The sequence below is a fragment of the Gekko japonicus genome, unplaced genomic scaffold, assembly GCF_001447785.1.
Source record: "Gekko japonicus isolate JY-2015 unplaced genomic scaffold, Gekko_japonicus_V1.1 scaffold761, whole genome shotgun sequence".
NCBI lineage: Eukaryota > Metazoa > Chordata > Lepidosauria > Squamata > Gekkonidae > Gekko > Gekko japonicus.
In genome coordinates this window covers 205,881-215,479 of record NW_015177030.1, presented here as the reverse complement: position 1 = coordinate 215,479, position 9,599 = coordinate 205,881, and the positions used below count along the sequence as shown (strand labels likewise).

The 9,599-nt window shown below is 56.6% G+C and overlaps 2 protein-coding genes across 2 annotated transcripts in view; one reads left to right on the top strand and one right to left on the bottom strand.

The window, feature by feature from the left end:
• ACTL6B (actin like 6B) overlaps positions 1 to 4,007 on the top strand; it is an 11,637-nt gene extending 7,630 nt beyond the window's left edge. Inside the window, exons 11-14 of the mRNA XM_015427884.1 lie at positions 73 to 153; positions 1,436 to 1,531; positions 3,257 to 3,343; positions 3,490 to 4,007. Of these exons, the coding sequence (XP_015283370.1) occupies positions 73 to 153; positions 1,436 to 1,531; positions 3,257 to 3,343; positions 3,490 to 3,570 (345 nt within the window). The 3' untranslated portion in view covers positions 3,571 to 4,007. The remainder of the gene's footprint in view (positions 1 to 72; positions 154 to 1,435; positions 1,532 to 3,256; positions 3,344 to 3,489) is intronic.
• A 2,305-nt stretch (positions 4,008 to 6,312) lies between these two features.
• Positions 6,313 to 9,599, bottom strand: part of LOC107124418 (chloride channel protein ClC-Kb-like) — a 28,649-nt gene continuing 25,362 nt past the window's right edge. Inside the window, exons 16-20 of the mRNA XM_015427883.1 lie at positions 8,691 to 8,764; positions 8,525 to 8,596; positions 7,193 to 7,297; positions 6,882 to 6,968; positions 6,313 to 6,444 (exon numbers count right to left, since the gene is read on the bottom strand). Coding sequence (XP_015283369.1) covers positions 6,313 to 6,444; positions 6,882 to 6,968; positions 7,193 to 7,297; positions 8,525 to 8,596; positions 8,691 to 8,764 — 470 coding nt within the window. The remainder of the gene's footprint in view (positions 6,445 to 6,881; positions 6,969 to 7,192; positions 7,298 to 8,524; positions 8,597 to 8,690; positions 8,765 to 9,599) is intronic.

Genomic DNA, 9,599 nt, shown 5'->3' with positions numbered 1-9,599 from the left:
GAGCGGGAGCACTGGGGGGGGGAGTACAAAGGCAGGGCAAGTCTGTGTATTTGCTTGTGTCCCTGTCTCTAGGGCCTGTCTGGGAACACGATGTTAGGGGTCGGCCACGTGGTCACGACCAGCATCGGGATGTGCGACATTGACATCCGGCCGGTGAGTCACTCCCTTCCTTCTCCTCTAATTCTGCCCTCTTAAGAACATAAGAGAAGCCCATGTTGGATCAGGCCCGTGGCCTCTCCAGTCCAACACTCTGTGTCGCACAGTGGCCAAAAATACCAGGTGCCCTCAGGAGGTCCACCAGTGGGGCCAGGACACTAGAAGCCCTCCCGCTGTTGCCCCCCCCCAAGCACCAAGAATACAGTGCATCACTTACCCTAGACTGAGAGTTCCTATCTAGCCACTGAGGGACCTCTGCTCCATATGCTTATCCAATTCCCTCTTGAAGCTGTCCGTGCTTGTAGCCGCCACCACCTCCTCCTGTGGCAGTGAATTCCGTGTGTTAATCACTCTTTGGGTGAAGAAGGACTTCCTTTTATCCATTATAACCCAACTGCTCAGCAATTTCATGGCGTGCCCACGAGTTCTTGTATGGTGAGAAAGGGAGAAAAGGACCTTTTTCTCGACCTGCTCTAACCCACACATAATCTTATAAACCTCGATCATGTCACCCCTCCGCCATAGTTTCTCCAAGCTAAAGAGCTCCAAGCGCTTTAACCTTTCTATAAGAACAGAAGACTCCTGCCTAGGCCCACAAGTGGCTGGATCGAGGGACCGAAAAGGGCGTCGCCAGCATGGAAATGCCCAATTGAACAGTGGGCAGAAGTTCAAAAGGTGGCACACGAGGGTTGCAGCCACTGAATCCCACTGATAACCAGGCCACAATTCTGCTGTGTTTATCTTAGATCTAGCTGAACAGTTCTGTGCTGCCTGAAAGCTTCCACACATTTATTTAAAAGCGTTTTATTTATTTATTTATTTATTTATTTTGAGATTTATATCCTGCCCTTCCAAGCGGCTAAGGGCGGCTAACAAGTGGCTAATGCCGGATCCCCAACCATTTCAAATTATAAAATATATCGTAAAAACCTACCTAAACGTACAACACCAAAACAAGGGAGGAAGGCTAACAACAGTTAATAACAGCAGCATGTTCACAACAAGATTTAAAAACAGACACACACACACACGAACATTAAGTTCTCTCTTTGGAATGAGGAAATCCAACTTCCCTGCTGTGTGCGGAGACACGTCCCAGTGGGCAGGGAATGGACAAGAAGGAAGGGCTCCGGCAACAGAGTCCTGTTCTTGTTGAAAAGCAGAGAGGGGAGACGCCACAGTGAAGGCCTGAGGGAGGGGGGTCAGGGGCAATGTGCCCTCTAAGCTGTGGAGTTGGTCAGGGGTGACCACCAGCTCCTCCGGTCTCCCTCCTCTGCAGGGTCTCTACGGCAGTGTCATCGTCACCGGCGGAACCACTTTGCTGCAAGGTTTTACAGATCGCCTCAACCGAGAACTGTCACAGAAAACGCCACCGGTGAGCGTGTGAGCGAGCTGGAGTGGGGTGGGGTCAGGGTCTGTAACGCACAGCAGAGAATAAGGGGAAGGCCACCTTGGCTTGAGCCAGAAAGCGTTTGAAATGTAGGATGGAGGCTCTCAGGTCACATAGAGCTGTTCTTCCGGCTGGGTTATACAAGGTCAAGAGGATACGCGGCACTCTCGGTTTGCTCGGCTGTCCCAAATTGCCTTTCTGGAGGCAAGGTGGAGGGAGGGTGGTGAAGGCACCAAGGGGTGTGGACATTTCAAAACAATGCCCGTGGCTGAAGCAGGTGCCGGATTAGGCTCCGTACGGGCAGCTACGCTAGGAAGACTGCAGGCCGCATGGGGGGCCTTTGCAAAGGTGTCCCGCTGGAGGGGGGCCGTGGCTCAGCGGAAGAGTCTCTGCTCGGCACCTCCAGCAGAGCAGGAGAAAGGGATCAGGCAGGTGGTGATGGGAAAGGCCTTTCTCTGCCTCAGACCCTGGAGAGCTACTGCCGGTCTGAGTAGACAAGACCAACCTTGATGGACTGGTGCTCTCATTCGGCATTATGGCAGCATCATGTGCCTCTGGGCTGGAGATGGACCAGCCAAAGGTCCAGGCGATCCTCTCTCCAGTGCCGTTCACCAAGCATGGCTTGGCGGCTGAGCCCACCAGAACCAAATGGGAGAGTGTGATTTAGGGCTCAGTGTTGTGATCTGTTAAAGTAAGGTTTCCATCTCTCTCTCAGCTGTGGAAGGCCTCCAGTGGCCACTGTCCCTTTAAATGCGGCTCCTTCCCTCTTGGTGGCTTCAGTTTCTCAGCTTGACTCTGACTCTCATTTTGGCGTAGTGGTTAAGTGCGCAGACTCTAATCTAGGAGAACTGGGTTTGATTCCCCACTCCTCCACTTGCACCTGCTGGATGACCTGGGGCAAGCCCTAGTTCTGATAAGAGCTGTTCTCGAAAAAGAGCAGTTTCTGTCAGAGCTCTCTCCGCCCCACCTACCTCTCAGGGTGTCTGTTGTGGGGAGGGGAAGGGAAAGGAGTTTGTCAGCCGCTCTGAGACTCCTTCGGGTAGTGAAGGGAGGGGTATAAATCCAATTTCTCCTCTTCTTCTTCTTCACGCACAGCAAGCAGCTTTGAGGCCTGCTTTCCCTCTTTGCAGCCAAAATGTTTGGTCATTCATTTCCACAAGAATAATTTCATAATTGTTCAATTACAGTAATGAAACAAAACATTAATAAGACGCCTTTTGGCCTGGAAGGAGGACGTTCATAATTAATGCCTTCCCAGACACGCCCTGCCACAAAGGCAGGCTCAAGATCCACTGAGGACTGCTGTGGGCCACGACTGTTTGAGCAGGAAGTAATTAATTAGACCGGGACCCAGAGGCAGAAAGGAGAGAGGCGGAAAGGGATGGCTGCAGGGAGCCCCCTGGGGGGACCATGACTCTCAGTGAGCTCGGAGGCACACAATGCCGGATTGCCACGGGAGATTTTTACATGAAGGGTCATGCAGGCCGCCCCCGCCGGGGTGTGTGCGTGTGTGTCTGTTACTGATCTTCTTTGGGTCCAACTTTCTCCAAGTGGGTCATCTCAAGGAACTAGCAAGCAGCACTAAAGCATTCTGGTGCGGAAGCAACTGTCAGCAGCACTCCCCTTGGGGTGGCTCCCTCTGGCGGCGGAGGGCACAAGAGGGGACTTTAATACCCGCTGTTCTGTTTCTCCCCTCCTCGTCCCAACCAGAGCATGCGGCTGAAGCTCATCGCCAGCAACAGCACCATGGAAAGGAGGTTCAGCCCTTGGATTGGGGGGTCCATCTTGGCTTCTCTAGTGAGTGGGGGGCTCCTTGAGAGGAGGAGCGGGCTCCTGGGAACCGAGACCCTGGGCTCATGGGGGGTGGGGGCAGGAGAGCAGCTTCTCAGGGGCGGGGGGGAAGGGCCCCCAGGCTCCTCTCCTCTCCCTTGTCTTCTCTCCAGGGCACCTTCCAGCAAATGTGGATTTCCAAACAGGAGTATGAAGAAGGGGGGAAGCAGTGCGTGGAGCGGAAGTGCCCCTGAACAGACACATCAGCCTCCCGCCTCGTATGGATGCTGCTGCCCCCCCCTTCCCGCTATACCCTTGGACACTGATACCCTGGGACTCGAAGAGGACGACGCCCCCCCTCGAAACGTGGGCCTGGCCGTGCCCCCCAGCCTAGGCTCTGAATCCTTTTGGCCCCAGTCGACTTCCAGAAAGTTTGGGTGTGCTGACTCCCCCCATCCCCCCCACACACATATCCCTCCCCACTTCACAGCTTCCCGAAGGCAGCAGGTAGGAAAGTCTAAAGTGCGGAGCCTTGCGCAAGAGATGGGAGGAGGGGACTGCGGCCTGAACTCGGCGGCCAGGGAAGGTGATGGAGGGGGGGTGGGCTACATCTCGCCTGCAGCCTGGAGGAACGGCCACCCTTCTTCCCTCCCACCTTCCTAGGACACCCCCAACCAACGCTCCCTCTAAGCTGTGGAGTCCCGTGAGCAAAAATTCTACTTTGTGAGCTGCGGGCATTAAAGTTGGGAGCGAGCGGTTTGGCTGCTCTGCAAAAAGTAGTCTCCTCTGGAGCCCCATCCCTTCCTGAGCTGAGGCAAAAACGTGTGGGCCGGGGGCTAAAGCTGTGAGCCAGCTCACACTAACTCAGCTTAGAGGGAACAGTGACCCCAACCCACCCGGACATTTTATACGTCAGCTGTGTGGTCATGTTTACTGGATTGCTGGATTTATGGTTTTCAGTTTTGGTGTTGGCAAAACAATAAATGTGGTTTTTTAAAATATATATACACACACATAGGGCTTGTTACCCCCCAAGTCCCTGTCTCGGCAACTATTAAATGGGGGGGGGCAGCATCTGGTTGCTTCTGCCGCCCATCAGAGATTCCAGATGCTGAAGGACAGCCCCAAACGGCTTGATCACACCTGTTCCCTAGGGAGCTCTGGCAGGGCAGTGCCAACGTGGGCGGTGGTGCCAGCAAGGGGTTTGTAACAGAACATCCCCCCACACACACACACACACCCTGGGAGCCACCACAGCCAAGCAAAATGGGTGCAAATCCGAGGAGCAGATGAGGGTCTCGGACTCAGCCGCTGCCCCTCCTCGTCTTGTTCCATCGAGTACAGAAGACTCCCATCGGTACGTAACAAAGCGGCACAGGACACATCCCAAGTGCAGTCAGCCCTGCAAATAGGGCTGCCATCTCCAGGCCGGGAAATTCCATGGAGACTCGGTGGGTGAAGCCCGCAGAGGGCAGGGTTTGGAGAGGGGCCGGGACATCAGCGGAGCCTCATGCCACCCCACTTGCCCTCCAAAGCAGCCATCCCACACACCCCCAGGAGAACTGATCTCTGTCCTCCGCAGGTCAGCTGCAACTCTAGGGAAATGCCAGGCCCCACCTGGAGGTTGGCAAGCAAGCCTACCAATCTTGGGCAACCTCAGAAAAACAACACGGAGAGTGATGAGTCAGCAGACTTGGCTCCACCCCTCAAGGCAGGTCAGGAGGACCCAGTGGAAGATGCCGGGCGGGGTGTCTCCCGGGGAGGCACTGATTGGCTACAGCAGGCTGGCACGGCCGCCTTGGACGCAGCCCTCCCGAGCAGCTGACAAACTCTCCTCCTGGGCTCTCCCACCTGCGTCAACCATCCTCAGAAGTCACAACCAGGAGCCTAAACGTCCTTCTGGGAAGGAGCTCTCCCTGGCCAGCCGTGCCGGCCCGCCTAGGCCAGGTTCAGCTCCTGCCGCGACAAAGGAGGCCTGTGGGCCGCTCTCCCACTGCCAGCCGTACTCCCCAGAGTCTCTCGGGAGAAAACTCTTGGTAGTCGAGGCATTCTGCACGGGTGGCCCCCGCTCTTGATGTCCTCCGCTGCCCTCATGCCTGGCCTAGTTCATCTGGTCAGTATGGTGGGGGGGCCTGATCCTGTCCAAATCCCACTCCCCCCCCGGGCCCCCCGTTACAGTTCCCGACCTTTGATTTGCTCAGTCTGGAATCGTGTCTCAAATCTTCTGCCATGCATTTTTATTCATTTAGATATTTATACCCCACTTCCTTCCCCCACCGGGGACTCAACGTCGCTTACAGTATTGTCATCTATACTCTGCCTCTCTCCCCACAACGGGGGCCAGATGTGGTTCCCCCCTCCTCCCTCCTGTCCTCGCACTTGCCCCTGAGAGGAGGAGGAGGAGGAGGAGGAGGAGGAGGAGATTGGATTTATACCCCGCTTTTCACTACACTACCCAAAGGAGTCTCAGAGCAGCTCACAAACTCCTTTCCCGTCCCCTCCCCACAACAGGCACTTTGTATGAGGTTGGTGGGGCTGAGAGAGCTCTTGACAGAAACGGCTCTTTTTCAAGAACAGCTCTTGTCACAACTACAGCTTGCGCAAGGTCATCCAGCCAGGTGCAAGTGGAGGAGTGGGGGAATCAAACCCGGTGCTCCCAGATTAGAGTCCGCGCACTTAACCACTGCACCAAACTGGCTCTGAGAGAGAGATGAGGTGGAGAGAGTGGCTAGCCGGAGGTCCCCCAGCCAGCTTTCCTGGGCAGAGCGGGGATTCGAACCCGGGTGCCGCAGATCGTACCCCAACACTCTTAACCGCTACACCCCACTGGCTTTTAAGCCCCCCCCCCCAAGTTCAGAAAAATCAGCCACTCCCAAGAGCCTCCCGTTCTCTAAGCGTCACCCATGATCCAGTGAGGGAGTGCAGGGAGCCAAGCGAACTGGGCGACACCAGGGGGGGGTGTACGAATGCGCAGCTCCGCCATCCACGTGCCCCCCCTAGACCAGGGAGCTGCTGAGCCGGCTGTCCCCCCGCACGTTCAGTTCCTGCTCGTCCTCGGGCCCCGGCGACCGCTGTGGGGCACGGCTAGCAAAGGTGCCATTGACGCACCCCTCCACCGCACTTTTCAGCTGACGGGAGGGAAGAGAGAGACAGAGAGGTTCAGGGTGGGGATCGGAACTCAGCCCTGCACAGTGGAGGGGCCGTGGCTGAGTGGGAGAGCCTCTGCTTGGCATGCAGGAGGACCCAGGTTCAATCCCCGGCGGCATCTCTGGTTAAAAAGGGTCAGGGGGTGGGAAAGACCTTTCTCTGGCTGGGACCCTGGAGAGCGGCTGCCAGTCTGAGTGGGCGAGACTGACCCTGGTAGGCCCAGGGGGGGTCTGGTTCGGCAGGGGGCAGCTTCAGGTGTTCCTGTCAACCCAAACTCCCTGAAACCATTTCTGGCTCTACCTCCTCTGGAGAGTGACCCCCCCCCCGGCAGGCCCACAGGGGGGTGTTGAGGCTCCTGAGAATACTCTGGGAGACTCCAGGTCCCCTGTGCTTCCACCCCCCACCCCCCGGCACTCACCTCCTTGAGGCTGACCACCCCAACCAGGCGGCCCATGTTGGTCACGTAAGCGATGTGGAGGCCCAGGAGGCTGAAGAGATCGTGGCACTGTGGGGGGGCAGACGAGAGAGGGACCAGGGGGCCTTGGCATCGGTCGCCTCGTGTCCTGGTGCCGCGAATCACTCGCATCCTCCCATTCTCCCACCCAGATTAATTAGCAACTCCCAGAATGAGCATTGGTGGGGATTCTATGGCCACGCAACAAGACCCTGGGGGAGTCTGTGGGCCAGGAGGGCTCCCCCCCCAACCGGCAGAAACCTCCGCCCCCCCACCTCGTAAAGCGTCTCCTTCTCCAGCAGGCGGTAAGGAGCGGGGTCCATGGGCAGGTCGTCCAGGCGGAGGGTCTCCTGCAATTGCCGGCATTCCCACTCTTCCACCTGGGGGGCAGGAGGGGAGCGGTGGTTAGCCTGGGCCAGCCTCCTCTCTCAAACACCTGAACGTACCTAGGACAGGTGCGATTTGGTCTGCAGCCAGGAAGGTGACCCAGGATACTGACCTAATGGTCTACGGCTCTAGATCTCACCCTAGACAGAGGGGCCGTGGCTCAGTGGCAGAGCCTCTACTTTGCATGCAGAAGGTCCTGGGTTCTATTTCTGGCGTCACCAGTTAAAAAGGGCCAGGTGGCAGGCAATGTTCCCTCTAAGCTGTGGAGTCCTGTGAGCAAAAATTCTACTTTGTGAGCTCCTGGCATTAAAGTTGTGAGCGAGCGATTTGGCTGCCACATAAATTAGTTTGCTCTGGAGCCATCCCTTCCTGAGCTAAGACAAAAATGTGTGAGCCGGAGCCTAAAACACTGTGAGCTAGCTCACTCTAACTCAACTTAGAGGGAACACTGGTGGCAGGTGATGCAAAAGACCTCCCTGCCTGAAAGCCAGTGACAGTCTGAGTAGACGATGCTGAGCTTGATGGACTACAGATCTGATTCCGTGTAGGTAAAAGTAAAGGTTTCCCTTGCTCAAAAGCCAGTCAAATCCAACTCTAGGGATGCGGCGCTCATCTCCGTTTCCAAGCCAAAGAGGCAGCGCTGTCTGAAGACTTCTCCATGGTCATGTGGCCGGCACGACTAGACGCCGAGGCACACAGAACGCTGTTCCCTTCCCACCAAAGCGGTCCCTATTTATCTACTTGCAATTTCTTGCTTTCGAACTGCTAGGTTGGCAGGAGCTGGGGCCAGAGACGGGAGCTCCCTCCGTCATAAGGCAGCTTCATAGGGGTTCATAAGACTGGCAAGGGACCGTGGCTCCGGGGCAGAGCCTCTGCTTGGCATGCAGAAGGCCCCAGGTTCAATCCCTGGCATCTCCAGTTAAAAGGACCGGGCCTCTGAGACCCCGGAGAGCCACTGCCAGTCTGAACAGACAAAAACTGACCTCAGTGGACCAAAGGTCTGATTCTGTAGAAGGCAGCCTCCTGTGTGTGGCCGTATGTGACCTCACAACCCCGCCCCCACCCCCGAAATTCAGACTCCCAAGTCCTGAGCCCTTTACTCGCATAACCTCTTGACCTCACCCAAAGAAGTCAAAGGAGAATTCGTAAAGGCTTCAGAGAGCTCCCTGCCCACCCCGTCAGGTAAGGTCCGGGGGGGGGACCCCTGTGTCTTCACATACCATGCTGTGGTAGCGCGCATGCTTCTCTCTTTCGGACAGACCATCTCCACTCCCCACCACAGTTCCCGAAGGCTGGAATCGGAAAGTACACCAGGAAAGTCAAGAATCGACAATTCAGGACAGGCCATTTCAAGCCACAGACCCTGGGAGGACTCGCGCCCCTCACCTCCTCCTCAGCTCCTTCTGTCCGGGAGGTTTCAGTGGCGCCAAGAGAAGACTCCTCTTCTTCTCTGGATGCTTCTGCATAAGAAATAAGCCCGGGGTGGGGTGGGGGTTGGTAGCGCTGGATTTGGGGCAGTGTTGTGGCCTTCCCTCTCCCCTTCCTTCCTTCCTACCCACCTTTGTTTTGCTATTATGGCCAAAATATCAATGCGGAAGGGACATTAGTGATGACAGCAGCACCCTGAATAAGAACATCCGAAGAGCCCTGCTGGACCAGACCAGGGAGGGTCCCTCTAGTCCAGCATCGTGTCTCAGTCAGCGGTCAATTACGTCCCTGGAGGGCCAGCAACAGGGCAGAGAGGCTGAGGCCTTCCCCTGATAAGGACACCAGAAGAGCCCTGCTGGGTCAGACCAGGGAGGGTCCATCTAGTAAAGCATCCCGTCTCACACAGTGGCCAGCCGGTTCCTCTGGAGGGCCAACAACAGGGCAGAGAGGCCGAGGCCTTCCCCTGATAAGAACACCAGAAGAGCCCTGCTGGGTCAGACCAGGGAAGGTCCCTCTAGTCCAGCATCTGGTCTCACACAGAGGCCGACCAGTTCCTTTGGAGGGCCAGCAACAGGGCAGAGAGGCTGAGGCCTTCCCCTGAATAAGAACATCCGAAGAGCCCTGCTGGACCGACCAGGGAGGGTCCAATCTAGTCCAGCATCGTGTCTCAGTCAGCGGTCAACTAGTCCCTCTGGAGGGCCAGCAACAGGGCAGAGAGGCTGAGGCCTTCCCCTGAGAAGAACGTCAGAAGAGCCCTGCTGGGTCAGACCAGTGAGGGTCCATCTAGTCCAGCATCCTGTCTGACACAGTGGCCAACCAGTTCCTCAGGAGGGCCAACACCAGGGCAGAGAGGCCGAGGCCTTCCCC